At 37.7% G+C, this 16,010-nt stretch overlaps 1 protein-coding gene across 1 annotated transcript in view; it reads left to right on the top strand.

Annotated features, from left to right (window-relative positions):
* The window catches only part of ATM (ATM serine/threonine kinase), a 58,087-nt gene extending 42,288 nt beyond the window's left edge, over nucleotides 1-15,799 (top strand). Inside the window, exons 49-63 of the mRNA XM_058018248.1 lie at nucleotides 1,353-1,570; nucleotides 2,292-2,499; nucleotides 3,103-3,216; nucleotides 3,623-3,781; nucleotides 4,924-5,062; nucleotides 5,419-5,501; nucleotides 6,751-6,891; nucleotides 7,760-7,876; nucleotides 9,042-9,191; nucleotides 9,954-10,119; nucleotides 11,325-11,411; nucleotides 11,492-11,606; nucleotides 13,173-13,236; nucleotides 13,892-14,028; nucleotides 14,161-15,799. Coding sequence (XP_057874231.1) covers nucleotides 1,353-1,570; nucleotides 2,292-2,499; nucleotides 3,103-3,216; nucleotides 3,623-3,781; nucleotides 4,924-5,062; nucleotides 5,419-5,501; nucleotides 6,751-6,891; nucleotides 7,760-7,876; nucleotides 9,042-9,191; nucleotides 9,954-10,119; nucleotides 11,325-11,411; nucleotides 11,492-11,606; nucleotides 13,173-13,236; nucleotides 13,892-14,028; nucleotides 14,161-14,341 — 2,079 coding nt within the window. The 3' untranslated portion in view covers nucleotides 14,342-15,799. The remainder of the gene's footprint in view (nucleotides 1-1,352; nucleotides 1,571-2,291; nucleotides 2,500-3,102; nucleotides 3,217-3,622; nucleotides 3,782-4,923; nucleotides 5,063-5,418; nucleotides 5,502-6,750; nucleotides 6,892-7,759; nucleotides 7,877-9,041; nucleotides 9,192-9,953; nucleotides 10,120-11,324; nucleotides 11,412-11,491; nucleotides 11,607-13,172; nucleotides 13,237-13,891; nucleotides 14,029-14,160) is intronic.
* Nucleotides 15,800-16,010: the final 211 nt, after the last annotated feature.

Genomic DNA, 16,010 nt, shown 5'->3' with positions numbered 1-16,010 from the left:
AAATGTACTATCTGTGAGATAATGCTCTGTTAAAATATAGTGTTAAAATGTCAGGTAGATTTTTTTAGTGCAATCTTTTTTTTTATTTATTGAAAATATGGTTTCTTATATAAATATTATGGTTTTACATTGTATTGTGTAACACTGTAATCTTGTTAAAAGTTCAGAATATGGCTTTGTAGAAATCACAGTGCAATGTCTTTTATTGGCTTAGAAGTGCAGTGATTACCACTACTAGTCTAGTTTCCCTTTCCTGTTCCCTATCCCTACCTCTTCCTTCTCAGGACAGGTTATTCACTCACCAGCTTTTTAGTACAGCATTGCATTTCCACAGAATCAGTCAGGTTGGAAAACACCCCTGGGATCATGGAGTCCAACCTGTGACCCAACTTCCCCATGTCAACCAGACCATGGCACTGAGTGCCACATCCAGTCTTTCCTTAAGCACCTCCAGGGATGGTGACTCCAGCACCTCCATGGGCAGCCAACTCCAGTGTCTGACCACCCCTCTTGTGAAGAAATTCTTCCTAATGTCCAACCTGAGCCTCCCCTGATGCAGCTTAAGGTTAAGGCTATGTCCTCTTGTCCTGTTGGTTGTTACCTGGGAGAAGAGCCTGACTTCCCACCTGGCTGCACCCTCCTTTGAAGGCAGTTGTAGACAGTGATAAGGTCACCCCTGAGATGCTGCAAAGTCTTGGTCCGTTGTTTCAAAGTGCTGTAATTTTTTTGGTTTTAACTTTTGGCCAGTAATAGAAATGTTTGTATTAATATTTGCCCGCTCTGCATTTCTTTATTTCACACTAATTTATGAAACTCAACATAGTTGCCTTTCTCTGTTGCTATCTATATGCTTTCTTCACTCTGATGATTTGAATCCATGACTTGCTTATATAATTTCCTTTACTTTTGGCACTTTTTGGACTGTCTTCCATTTTTTTTTCTCACCAGCTTGTGATACAAGGCTATAAGACTGTTTTAAAACGTCATGCCTTGTTACTGTAAAAGATAAAAGCATGGAAAATTCCTGTATGGCTATTAAAGCTGTTTCATACAGGATAATATTTTTTAAATGTTTGCACTGAAACATTTCTCAAAGATTAAATTCACTTAGGAGAAAGATATTCAGCCTGTTAGATTCATTTTGTATGCATATTTATTCCATCACAGGCAGTATTAAATAATCTATTCAAGCAGATGACCCTTTGCAGGGAGGGATTTGAACAAGATGAGCTCCAGAAGTCCCTTCCAGCCTCAACCATTCTGTTTTTCTGTGAGAACAGAGTTTCATCAAGTTTTATGCAGCACTATTTATCTGATTATTGATCTTACCTTTATTGTAACTTCTCCTTTAGGCTGTGGAAATTGCTGCAAGCCACAGTGGAGACAGCAGTGAAGAGCTGAAGAAAGGAAAAATGAAGGCTTTCCTCTCCTTGGCTCGTTTCTCTGATAATCAGTACCAGCGGATTGAGAATTACATGAAATCATCGGAGTTTGAAAATAAGCAGGCCTTGCTGAAGAAGGCCAAGGAGGAGGTTGGTCTCATCAGAGAGCGTAGAGTTCAGACCAACAGGTGAGCAATAAATGGAGACTGGATACTCTGGAGCTGTCACAGGCTCCAGCTCTACTCTCTGGGCAACAGCTGCAGCGTGGGTCACCTCTCTACAGCTGCATTTTCCCTCCTCCACAAAGCCGTGGTCAGATCCACAGTGCTGCTTGTGAATGGTTTCTGAACTGTGCCTGGACATGGTCTAGGTGTGCGCTGGATAGCGTGGGCCAAAACTAAGCCAGGGACACAGTGTGGATGATCATGGCCTGGAATTCATGTGATTGCCTGGATCTGTTCAGTTTATTTGACAAAAATGTTACATAGTATAAATAATGAGTTGGCATTTTTCTCTCTTCCACATTTAGTGAGAGAGTAGAATGAAATTTAATACAGAATTCTTAAAGACTTAATAAGAGCACCTGCAAGTGAGCAGAAAAGGATGAACTTCAGCTACTGGACACTGAAGTCGTTACACAAATGATCTGTACTGGGTATTCACATTTATACCAATATTGAGATTAAATCAAGAAGACAGAAGACAGGAAGTTTACTTACAGCAGTGAGTCTGTGTGCACATACAGTAAAGGAGTAGCTCCCACCATACAGTTTCTTAGTTGTTTATTTTACTGTGCTTGTACATACAGAACAACTTTAAAAATGTTAAAATAGTGAGACCTAGGGAAGGCCTTGCTGTAAGTTGATTAATAAATAATTTGTTGTTTAAACATGACATCTGTTCGTGTAGATACACAGTGAAGGTTCAGCGAGAACTTGAGCTGGATGAAGGGGCAATACAAGCCCTGACTGAGGACCGCAAACGCTTCTTGTGTAAAGCAGTGGAGAACTACATCAGCTGTTTACTAAGTGGAGAAGAACATGATATGTGGATATTCCGACTCTGTTCCCTCTGGCTTGAAAATTCTGGAGTTGACAGAGTCAATGAAATGATGAAGGTATATGTTTGCTCCCTTTATTTCCTAATGCTTTGGCAAATAAATAGCCATCTTCTCCCGTATTTCTAAAAGACAAATTATGTAGCTCCTTAACTTTTCCTGAAAACTTTCTTTTTTCAGTTGTCATTGCTTATCAATTAGTTTTTCATCAGTGAGATCTGTAGTCCTCAATGCATATTAATTTAACTTTAATTAGCATTTTAATTTGATAAGTCTGTATGATTAAACATATGTCATGATCGTTTACTGCGGTCCCCTTGTTCTTCACATACCTTGGAATCTACCCATCTCCAACATCCTTAGGTACATTATTCTTGTTCATATTATATATACTTTCAGGTGAAAAGCCATGAAAGGTAGAAGAGAAAATAGTACTCCTATGAAGGACCTGCAACATTTAGGAGACATGGGTCAGGATGATATGATACCCACTGAATTGCTGCTTGATCAGACAGCTATGATAATTCTTAATTTAAAATTATTATTAGTATTAGTATTAGTATTATTAGTATTATTAGTATTATTAGTATTGCAGTTTCTGTTAGGTTTAATACAGCTAGTTTAGTTTAGTACAGCTCTCTAACTGAGTTTTCTCTCCTGCAGAAAAACGCACAGAAGATCCCTTCATACAAGTTCTTGCCTCTGATGTACCAGCTGGCTGCTCGAATGGGAACCAAGATGATGGGTGGTTTAGGATTTCATGAAGTTCTGAATAATGTAATTTCTGCTTTTCTTATCTAAAGATACCTTGACTGGCTTGGTAGTGCCTACTTCTAAACAATATCCACCTTCCTCTGAGCAGTTACAGCTAAACAAGTTACATTGGTGATAAGGGTGTATTAAAAATGAGTAATGCCAAATCAGTATGGTGGGGGAAGAGGATTGGGGACTTTTTTCATTTCTTAACTTAAAAAATCAACTTTATTGATTTTCTTGTAATATAAGAGTAGTTTTATGGAGTTATAGAAATGCACTTTGAATGTTTTTTCAGTTGTGGAAAAGTATTACCTTTTATTTAATCTTAGGAACCTTAGAAGTTCAAAAGAAATAATAATGTTAATTAAGTATTTTTTTTCTCTTCTGTACTGTTTTCAATAATGGGATCTTTTTCTTTTGTTGGCAGCTATTGTCTCGAATTTCACTGGATCATCCACATCATACTTTGTTTATAATACTAGCTTTGGCTAATGCTAACAAAGATGAACTTCTCACAAAACCAGATGCAATAAGAAGAAATAAGTTAATTAAAAATGCACCGAAAGAGATCTCCCAGCTTGATGTGGTGACTACAAAAACTTCTATTCTATTAATCACATTCGATCCTTTAATTTTGTTAAAAAATGAAAAAACCCAAAACATGTAGAGGGGTGTTTTAGTATAGAGCTCATTAGCAGACTTTTGTTAAGAAGCAGTAGGAGGGAAACAGTACTTTTAATAATTTAAAAACCCCTTTTGTGCATAAGTAGGTAATTATTATTGAAAGAAATCATTACAGGGTTGAGGAAAATACGGTTAACGTTTTGTGCCACAAATAGCCCTGATTATTGCAGACTCTTGTGATAGATATCCCTGGTGTGTCATTCTGTAAAAAGGATTTTAGATGCAAGAAAGACTTGAGTGGCTTTATTGTTGAAAGTACATACTGAATTGGATATTTTTTCTGCTTTGAGTGGTAACATGTTCCATCTAAGCAGTTTGCCTTGTGCATCTTTTGGTCCATGTTAAAAGCCATGCTGATAGGTAACACTGAACTGTGGTTTCATGATAATGTTGGTTTTGCTTAATTTTTGTTTAACCTGTCTTTGGAATCATCCCACATCTAAAGTGTTGCCCCTTCTTTTCCCCATTATTATAGGCCTGACATGGTTGGTTGTCATTGTCCTCTTACCCCCCGCATACATTTTTTTCACCACATTTTTTATGTGGCTTTTTTTGGCCTTTCTCTCACATCTGTAGTTCTTTTGTGATTCCCCCCCTTAGGATTGGAGTTATGCTAAAGTAAGTCTCTCAGAGCCAGGCACAAAAGGAATGCATGGACAGGTTTCTGTCTTTTGCATACAGGATTTTTCTCTTCAGCTGGGAGAAAATAACAGAAGCAGGCAGATGGTGGAAGAACATCTAAAAACCTGTCTGTCCTTTTTCTGAAGAACTCTTGCATGTCTTTTGCGCTTTGCCTGGACAGGTTTGCTCCCTCTCCATTGCCAATAATATTTTACAGTACTCATTATCTCAGATCAGACAGCACAGAATTTTTTCTTATAATTATTTCAGGTCATCTCACAAAGGGCTGTCCATTGCTGGAATTTGCTCTGTTTTCATGGGACATATCTCAATTGTACTTAATTGACTGCATGTTATGATGCATCTTTAATATTAAAAATATAGTTTACAAGATCTGATCTTTGTTTTCCTTGGGTTTTTTAGGACAGAATGGAAGCTGCCAGGACAATAATGAATATTGTAAGGAAAAGAAGAGCTCCTATGGTTAGAGACATGGAAGCACTTTGTGATGCTTACATCACATTAGCAAATTTAGATTGTACTCAGTGGAAATCTGAAAGAAGTAAGTCTTATGAAAACTGGTTTGTGTTTTAATAATGAAGATAGGTTTTATTTTCCCAGATTAAAAAGTGTACTTTAAATACTGATGTTTAGTTAAAAGAGGCAGTAGCATTGTGTCCTGTTTTTGATAGATCTATAATGTAGTCTGGATTAAAAGTCATAGTAATTACTTGCACTGTAGGGCTCAGACCCTTAGTACAAAACTCCAAAAATCACCACAGTTGTCCTATGGTCATCTTCATCAGTAAAGGCATGCAGTGAGGTTTTGGGTCCCAAAAGCGATGTAGGCTGGGTTTTGTCAGTTCAGGTGTATTTTATAGCTCTGAATTTAAAAGTGTTAATGCCTCTTAATTACAGAAGGAATAAGTATTCCAGCTGACCAGCCAATCATTAAACTGAAGAACTTGGAGGATGTTGCTGTTCCTACCATGGAAATTAAGGTGACTGAAGTTGAAAAAATACACACTAAAGTCCCATCATCATAGAACCATCTTCAGGCTTTTGTAATGGCAGTCATGTTTTCATCCAATTCCCATGGTCTTTCCAGGTCCACCTCTGGGGATACTTCCTTGTCAGGTGGGAGGTGCAGGCTGAGATGGTTTCCTTAGAAGACCATGATCCCAGGCATTGTGTGTGCTGGATAGTGGTTTATTGTACAAAGACAGTTTGGCACTGTTACCTCTGAGTAGTCTCTCATTATCCAAAGGTGGTACCATAGTGAGCTCCCTAAGTCACCTAGGGGATTTGGGAGTGGGAATCTCCTGTGTTGTAAGTGCTAGCTCAGAGTTTCAGGGAGGCAACTGAATGTCACAGAAGGTGTGAGAATTAATAGCTGTGCCTCTTCTGCTTTCCTGTGCTTTTACCATTCAGTAATGGGCAATGATCCATTCCCATTGCCTGGATGGGTGCACAGGAACTCACCTTTTGATACCACACACTCCACCTGGGAAACTGCACAGTTTCAGGGGCATAGAGTTGCTTTTTTGACCAGCATATAAGTTGAAATGTTGCAAGGCCAGAATTCCTCCCGTTGAAATCCCTCAGGCTATGTCTATAAAGCTGAATAAGTGAAGGGACTGCTTTAAGGTATTTGACTTCAGAAACCAGAAGTTGCCACCCATGCTAAATATCATCTGTTTGTAGGGCTCCAGTTGGCCCCAGTTGCTCCTTTGTGCAACTGGATCATTCTTTTCTTTGCCTTTCTTCTCCTCCAGTACAGACTGACTGAAATGGCTGCAGCTCTGTGATGTGGCCTCCTGGGGCAGTGCTCCTCTGGGGCACGAGGGTACAGGGGGTGGCTGAGGTATAGATCCTGTACCCTGCAGCAGGTTTGGGATTGTGGATTTGGTCCTTAGATTGGTCTAAGCCTAATGCTCCCCAGCTTTTATGTGAGCAGTTTCTTGGGACAGTGCTAGCTGGGACATTGTGACACAGTTTGTTTAGTGGAAGTCTGCAGTACCATGTCCCCTCTACCAATGAGGTGAACAAGGAGGAATAAAAGAAAAAAAAAATCCTTTGCTCAGCATATTTTCATAGCCTTTGTGGTATTATCCTTGTAGGTGATAGAGTGCTCTTGTTAATACTTAGCATATAGTCTGCTAATGAGGTTTGCAAAAAACTTATTTCTGCTTTGTCTGAGTGAAATGGAGGTAATATTTACATTCATTTTAACTGTATTTTTAATTTCAGGTGGATCCCACAGGACAGTATGAAAATTTGGTGACAATAAGTTCGTTCAAGCGAGAATTTCGTTTAGCAGGAGGCATAAATCTGCCTAAAATAATAGATTGTGTAGGATCAGATGGTAAAGAAAGGAGGCAGCTGGTTAAGGTGAGTTCTGTCAGAGCAGACTTTTCACACTTCACTGTCAGTTTCCTTAGTTGAGGAATGCTTTAATAAATGAAATTGTGAAGTATTACTAAGTAATATAATATAAATAATAAGTAATTATATTAAATATGTTTGTAATTCAGCAGTGCATGTAATTAATATCTAGTAGCTTACCTGACAACTACCAGACTTGCCTGGTCATGTCTCAGTTGGTGACCTGAAGTGTTCTGTAAATAAGAACCATCAACATATTGTGTTAAATACCTCCTTTCTTCTTCCACATAAAAACAGTATTTGCAATTCAGAGACAATCAAAAGCATGCACATAGAAGTAAAGATCTCTAAAAAACTTTATTGCTTCTTAGACTCAGCTGATTTCATTCTCTGAAAACAAACATTGGGCAGTTGCTGGGAGAATTCTGTTTTGCTGTTAAGTATGGGTTAGTTTTGAAAGCTTTAAAGAGTAGCATGAATCACCAGATCTGCATCCAACAATCAGAACTGCAGTGCCAACTGATGCTGCTTCACCTGTGTGCTGACTTGCTAAATAGTGGTGAATCAAATACCTGTTTTTTAAAAAGAGAACCATAAGACATTTAGGTTGATAGAAACCTGAATCAAATAACATCTGTCAAAAAAAAAAAAGTGATGATTTAAGTTAATGATGGTTCTGTTTAAGCAGCTGAGCACTAACAGAAAACCAAATACAGACAAAAAAACAACTGTTAATTACATTTTATTGCAAGTGATTATTGTGGAAAAGTAACTTGTGTTTTGTGCAATTTTTAAAATAATTTTTTTTTACTTGCTGAGCAAAAAATGGACGCTGAGAAGTGTTTTTCAACAGCTATTTCTGTTTATGCTGAAGGGACGTGATGACCTGAGACAAGATGCTGTCATGCAACAAGTTTTCCAGATGTGCAATACATTGCTCCAGCAAAACACTGAAACAAGAAAGAGGAAATTAAATATCCGAAGATACAAGGTAACCCCGAACACTAAATCTTCTCTGTGGCAGTAGAGAAATAAAGCATTTTCCCTCTTCTCCTCTTTTTAACCCAAATGCAATATAAAAGGATTTTTAGTTATGGGCTATTAAAATAGTCACTGTGCCTTCAGGTATGGAATAGGCAATATGTTTATTACAATTTAACTTTTTTCAAATCAATAAAGTGAATTTATTGATGCCTAATATATATTTAAATACTCTTCAAAGATTTCTTTATATGAACTTTTAATTGAAAAGAAATTAGGTAATACAGTGTCATTAAACTGTAAGTTGCTAGTCATTAAACTTGAACATACAAGTTTGTTTATGAATTCTCATTAATTTGCCATGTGATATTCCTTAATTAGCAATTAATTCTAGTCTTTCAACATTCCTTACAAATAAATCCAGAAGTCCCATCTAGGGTCTTTCATGCAGAATTTGAACTGGGTTTTTTTTGGAATTGGGAATATGATCCAAATTGTATTGGAATCAGAATTGGGAATAGGAATTGGGAATAAGAATTGCAATAAATTCTTATTGTGAATGCAGAAAGTGTATTTAAACAGGAACTTTTGCTTCCTCCTTTTATGTACTTGGCATTATAATAATAGCTGTGAAGGTGACCTCTGAATAAGTACTCTCAAAGTATAACCTCTTCTCTTTGACAAATGAGAAATGGGCACTCTGGAATCTCTAAAGGTGCTTATCTGAATTGCTAGTGTGGTTTTAAGAATTCTCAGGTATAGTTAAAGTCACTTTTGGAATAATTTTCAAGTAAGACTCAGGTTTCTATGTGTGTAAAAAATGAACAACAGCAAGGAAAAATAGAATGGGTGAGAAAAATAGAATTGTGAGATATAGAGACTTCCATAAGAAAAAAAAATTGAAGGAAACAGGCAGTAGCTAATCATTACATGTCTAGTGGAAGGTTCATGGGCTAGGGAAAAATTGCAATTATTAGGTGAAAACATTTGTGTGGATTTTTGTATATGTGGTTATTTAGAAGATATATTGAGGTGTCAGCTGCATGGTTTGGCCTTCTTTGTCTTTTTAAACAAACAGAAATGTGCACCCATGCTCTGCAGAGTGTGTACTCACAGTTGAGTGTGTATAGCCTTCCCCCATTTATAATCTCCCCTCTGTGGTTTTGCTTTTCCAGGTGGTTCCCCTTTCCCAGAGAAGTGGAGTTCTGGAGTGGTGCTCAGGAACTACTCCCATTGGAGAGTTCCTTGTGAATGCTGAAGAAGGAGCTCACAAGAGATACAGGCCAAAGGATTACTCCAGCTATCAATGTCATAAAATAATTCTGGTGAGTCCAAATAACTTGAAAAAACAAAACAAAAGCTGATTCATAATATTTACTGGGGGGAGGGGGGTGGAATTTACGGAGAACTACATACTATAGCTTTGGTATATCTAATAATGAATGTGACCAGTGGCATGGAATGGATAGATATTTAAACTTTTAGTTCTGTTCCACAGATCATAAGTTTATGACTTTAAGTTTATGATCATAAGTTTATGATAAGTTTCCTCACCATAAGTGTACAAAATTGCAGTCAAGTGTAGCTGTTACTTTATATACCCATGATTGTGCAAGAATCTGTTTCCTTTCAAATTGCTATCATAGTAACAGGATAAAAGTGTATTTTTATGCTTGGTGGAGCATTTGCATGGGAATCAGTGAGGATAGGATGACTTTCTCACAGTGACATGAGGCCATCAGATAAGCAGAGGTGCCAGAACAGAGTGCAAAGAAAGAAGTGTCTCTCAACAAGATCCATTTATCTCCACATGCCTAAAAGACATGCAGCTGCTGCATCAAGGAAATAGGAGTGGTTTTTCCCCATGTTTTTTAGCCTCTGAGTTGTGTATAAAAATAGAATTGTTTAGTAAGACAGATAGTTAGAGACATTAATAATTGCTGCAAAAAAGACAATAATTCTTAGCTCTGACAGAGAAAGAAGTGACAACAGCATTTGATGGAGGGGAGGTAGGTAGAAAGGAAAGAAGAGTTCATTTCCTTCTGAAGCAGTTGGTCATGGCTAAAATGTTTCTTATTTGTTTAAAGGATGCCCAAAAGAAACATTCTGAAGAGAAATACAGAATCTTCATGGAAGTCTGTGAGAATTTTCAGCCTGTGTTCCGGTACTTCTGCATGGAGAAATTCCTGGACCCAGCTGTGTGGTTTGAAAAGCGACTGGCATACACTCGCAGTGTGGCTACATCTTCTATAGGTATTGCATTAATTACAGTGCCTTTTTAGGTTACACAGCCTAAGAGTTTCTACCATTTCAGACATAGTGGCTGTCCTGCTTTTGCGGCATGTCAAAAAAGGCATAGTAGGGGGCAAAAAAGGCCAGCAAGAACATCAGCATTATTTTGTAATTAAGATTTCTGATTTGTTCCTCCACACCCCCATTTTTGCTGCAGAGGGAAGAATGAAAATCTGCTCCTCTTTGTTTATATAGTGATTTGTTTTCTTAGATTCCGGTACTTTGGGTTTTTCAATCTGATTTTATTTCTGTTGTTTTAGTTTAAAATTTATTCCTTTCATGTGTAGCCTCTGATGCTTTGATGCTTTAGGTGAATTGAAAAGCTTTTACTGTCTTTGTACTGGCATTATTATCCATGACTGAAATGGTTATTTAAGCTTGGTTATTAAGCCTTTGTTTTCCCTGTCATAATAAAGAAAAAGAAGTACTTAAATGTAAGTACTGTGGATTCTTTTCTTGATGACTCAGTTCTGTACTGAGTCTCTGGAAGACATTTGTTAGTAGATTTCAGAAATTGCAGTAGATCCCATTTTAGATGGTAACATGTTTGTGCACGCCCTTTTTACTGAAAAAAAAAAGGTAAATCTGCAGTTTAATACAATTCAGAGGAAATATTTTTGTAGGAAATACTACTGCTGTCATGTCCATCAGCTAATAAAAACATTAAAGGTGTAAATTGCAGTAAGGGAAATGTAGTTTGGAGGTTTTCTACATTTAAGGATAGTAAAGCACTGAAATAGGCTTACATGAAAGGTCTTTCCTATAATTTGGATCACTGGAGATTTTTAAAACTGACTTGGACAACAGCTGTTTTGTTGGAGGGGGTTGCTAATGTTAGTAATAATACAAAAAAGCTGATTTTATTGTGCACTTGCTTTTAATTTTTAAATTTGTTTTGAAAGATGCAATATTATTTGATAATCTTTGATCTACAAGTAGAAAATGGGGAAGAAATATGTGGAGCAGATAAAACAAAGCGCATCTGTATGAGAATAAACGTTTTGCAATTTCATTCAGTCAGCATTTTCTTTTTGGATTTGTGGAATGGTATTTGCTCTTTCCCTAGTCCACACTATATATGGGGGATGAAATATTCTCACAGTAATCTTTCTTAAGCTTTCTGTGGTTTTTATGACATGGTTTCAGCACTTACATTTTTGTTTCAGTTGGCTACATTCTTGGACTTGGAGACAGACACGTTCAGAATATCTTGATAGATGAACAAACTGCAGAACTGGTGCATATAGATCTGGGTAAGTAGGACAGCAAGAGAACCTTAATTTTTCTTTACTTTAACTTTTTTTAAAAAAACTTTTATATTCCTTTTATTTAGGGGTTGCTTTTGAGCAAGGCAAAATCCTTCCCACACCAGAGACTGTTCCATTTAGGCTAACCAGGGACATTGTGGATGGAATGGGCATCACCGGCGTGGAAGGGGTCTTCAGGAGGTGAGTGCTCCTGAACTGCACAGGGGTGAGGAGGCAGCAGAGTACTTCCAGCTTTTGATTGTCACATGTTAAATCGTTCTGGTGCTTGAGAGGGGACTCAGATTTCTGCTGGTAACACCCAAACCTAAATCCTGACCTTTAACTCCTGTGTTTGTATTTATATAACCAGCTGCAAGCTCATTTTTGTTGCTCAGTGTTTCATACTGTTCACTTGCCAATGGGTTAATGTCATCCTCTTGTGGAATTCAGGGAGGGCTCAGTTTCCAGAGGCTCCATAGCTAAATGTTGATTCAGAATGATTTTTTTTCCCATTGTTACTGTGTATTTCTTTCACAGCTATACTATATATTTGGAGCTGTTAAATGTCTTTGAACCAAAAACATTTGTTTTGACTCTAATTTCTGTTTAGTTTTATGAATTTAATTTGGAGTATTTTATTCCCTTTTGGATCATATATTTTATATTACTTTGTAAGTGCAAAATCTAAATCCCATAATAGATCTGGACTGCAAAACAGAAGAATCCTAAATTAGTTGAGTTTCAGTAAACCTCCATCCTACCTGCTGTGAATGACCCAAGGGATTCCTAAATAGCAGGACATTTCTCATTCCAGACTTGGATGATGTTTGTGAAGTAATGCTTGCAATCCCCAAATTTCATGTCTTTAAAAAATCACATAGTGTAGGTGTTGTCTTTCTAAGGCAGCAATTAAGGCTAATAAGTAGCTCCTAGTACACGTTTGTCCCATGAAGGAGCAGTCACCGCCAGTTCTAGTCTAAAGATGATGCTGTCAAACTCACAGTTTGCTATTACTTCTGAAACTATGATACAGAAAAACTTGACTTGTTGGGCTCCAGCTGAAGTAAATGAGTATCAAAGGCAGTGGTGCAGCTGCTGTTTCTGCCTCAGCCAGCCTGATTTGTACTTAACAGTTCAGGTGTCCGTGGTAAACAGGCCCTTGGCCGTGAAAGTGTTCAGTGAACTTTGGTGTGTGTGTTCTCATCCAGAGGTAGACAGATCCCAAACCCTCTTTCACAGGAGTCCCTGTCCCATAGGATAGTTTGGCATTCCTTCCAGGAGCTTAGTTTGCTTGGGAGTGAATGCAGGTAACCACTTCTGTACCAGAACTCATTGGGGAGATTTCAGAAATTGCTTACACTCTGGCTGCTGGATCTGCTCATTTCATGGGAAACAGCCCTACCAAGATTCTCCAGTCCCAGAGCAGCCCAGCACGTGTTTTCATCCAGCCAAGCACTGCTGCCACTGTGGCACACCCTAATAGGCAGTGTTAACTCAGTGGTTAATCCTGCATATCAAAATATTCCAGACAGTGAAACAGGTCATCCCTTTCCACAGAGAAATAACAATCAGTGAACTACACAGTCTTCTCTTGATTTTACATGTCTAAATTTCTCTTCTTTTTTTCCCCAGGTGAAAATATCAGAGAGGTTAACTCCTATGTTAGAAATCACACTTTAAGTAGAGCACAAATATCCATTATTTAAACTACAAAAATACCATTTCATCTTACCAAAATAGCCTAAAATACTGTAAAATATTTTCTAGATGCTGTGAGAAAACAATGGCTGTTATGAGAAATTCTCAAGAAGCCTTGTTGACTATTGTAGAGGTAAGTATTTTTTCTTGCCTTTGGATAGTAACCTGCCAGAATGTCTTCAGTTTCTTGTCTTTGTATGCATCACTGCACCAGATACTCATTTAGAGTGTTTTGTACTGAATTAGAACATAGTGGTGTTGATCAGATTTGTTAATTCATGTAATCTTTGATAAAGCTGTAACCAGTTTGCATTTTCTGTGGAAACTGTTTCCTTCAGGCAGTTCTCTCTCTTGAACACCTACATGCTTCTAGCCATAGTGCAACATTCCCAACAGGAGTAATAGTGATTCAATTAAATCCTCTTTGCATAAGTCACAAAGAAGAGAATGAAACTGATTTTTGAAAGCAGGTTATACTGTGCATTAAAAGCTAATGATTCTCTTTGGTGCCTAGCAGTGTATTAAAAAATTCACTGCTGAGGTGGGACTGATGGCAAAACTTTATGAAGCATGAACCACACAAAAACCTGCAAGTGCCCAGAGGCAATGTTGTTGGATAATTTACTGACCAATTTAGCCCAATTCGACTGATTAAAAAAAAAAAAAACCAAGCCAAAACACTCACCCTCCCAATATTGTGGTTAGTGTGAGTGTTTCCAATAGTGCTAGGGCACTGAACTAGCTGTAATTAACAGCTGAAATTAAAAAGAGGTTTATTTCCTCTGTAGGTGCTGCTCTATGATCCTCTTTTCGACTGGACCATGAACCCCTTGAAAGCTTTGTATTTGCAGCAGAGGCCGGAGGATGAGGCTGACATGAGCTCTACACTTGGTACTGATCCACAAGAACCTAAAAGAAAAGCCAGGTGCAAGATTTTTTCTTAGCCTCCTCTTGCTGCACTGTTGCCTTGCTTTATGGTTTTCTCACTGGATGTTGTTCATGTTGTTCAGGATCCATACCTAGAGCACCTCTTTCTTTTTTTTTATTCTGCCAGCAGTGATGACCAGAGTTTTAACAAGGTGGCTGAGCGTGTTCTGATGAGACTCCAGGAGAAGCTGAAAGGTGTTGAGGAGGGAACAGTGCTCAGTGTGGGAGGGCAGGTGAACCTCCTCATCCAACAGGCCATGGACCCTAAAAATCTGAGCCGTCTCTTTCCCGGATGGAAACCCTGGGTGTGACTTGGAAGGATCCAGCACGCTTTTAGAAGAAACCTATTTTTCTTTGCACTACGTTTTCTAACATTTCAAACTGGTATTTCACAAAACTTATATCAAGAGCAACCACGATGCCTTACATATTAGCATTTGGTGGATGGTTTGGGGTTTTTTTTTTTCAATAACCTGTAACTGAGAAACATTTTTTATTCTGCTTAGCTTCATCCTGCAGTCTAAACCACCAAGCACTGCTTTGATGTTCCTTGTGACCCACGAGGACTTTGCTTGGGCAGACTGGATGTGTTGTGTTCTTAAAACATGAGATTCATCACTGCTGTGTATCTGCTAAAATGCAGGACTCCTCTATCTGGTAATGGTGACGTGACTGAGTAAAATGGATGATCCAAAAACCAAGATTCATGATATAACCACCTAAACTACATTTCCAAAAGGGGGTTATACTTTAATTTCACAGTGAAAGAAAAGAAAAACAGAGAACCTCATATGTAATGAATCAAGGGGTTTTGGGGTTGGGGTTTTTTAAGCTAAAGCTTGTGTATATAAATGACAACTTTAGGTCAAATAAAATATGCTGCTTTTTTTCTGTTGTAAATTAAATTTATGCTGGTACAATAAAAAACATTTAGCTTTTGTTGCTCTGATTTCCTTGACATATTGACCATACAATGAAACTTAGTGTATTGGAAATGCCTGTAAAAAAACCAGTCACTGTATTTGCAGTAAACACCTCTCAGAAACACTGAAGTTGTATTCTGAGCACAAAAATCTCATTCTGAGTGCATGTGGTTTTACAGAAGACATTGCTCCTTCTTAAAAGTAAAAAATCAGGTAGTCAGTGAATATGGATAATTAGAGAATCCATTCAAATAATGGTCTAACTTGCATAGTTAATAAATCTTCCCAAAGCATCTTTATATTTCAAAATAGGAATAAAGGTTGGTGTACCCTTACATTATCTTAGTTTACATTTCATACAGTATTGTTTTTACAGCAGTATAAATGAAGAACTCCTGTTCCAATCAGCATTTAGTGTGGTTTTATTTGTATAGTGTTCCCACAACTTTTATGCTATAAGATATTGTCTGTATAGCAAAATGAGTCTTTTGTAGTGTGTTTTCATGCAGCTGACATAAATTTCTGTTGATCCTTGTAACCAAAAGTGCATCCTGGCTTTTTTTTGTGGGGAGGAAATACTGTCCAATGATCTGTTTGTTCTCTGAAAATTAAAGTAACTGACAGAGCCCATGCTCTTTGTGTGAAATTTAAAGGACACTTAGGAAAGGGAGAAATGTCTTATCAAGCAATGGCAGGTAGAAAAGGACTGAACAAAAAGTCCTTTAAGTATTTTTCTTCATCAGAGACTGTCCTGAGGTGATCTATAATGTTAGTGTATTCCATATCTATCTGCACCCAAAAATTGTTACTTTCTCTTATAATCAATGGAGTATTTTTGTACATTATATCCTCAGTAAAGGGAGAGCAGATCCTGCTTTTATGTGATTTTTTTTCCATCTTGATACAGATCCTTTAGATTCTCATCAGTTGTTAACTCTTCCATACAAACCCAGCTTTGCCTCCACATACACATTCCCCAAACTACCTCTGTCTGTGGTAGGGAGTCTTGAGATTTCCCATAGAGATAGATTCTGATTTCTAGAAGACCAAATGCTTA

The sequence above is a fragment of the Melospiza georgiana genome, chromosome 2 (genome assembly GCF_028018845.1).
Source record: "Melospiza georgiana isolate bMelGeo1 chromosome 2, bMelGeo1.pri, whole genome shotgun sequence".
NCBI lineage: Eukaryota > Metazoa > Chordata > Aves > Passeriformes > Passerellidae > Melospiza > Melospiza georgiana.
This window is presented reverse-complemented; position numbering and strand designations above follow the sequence as displayed.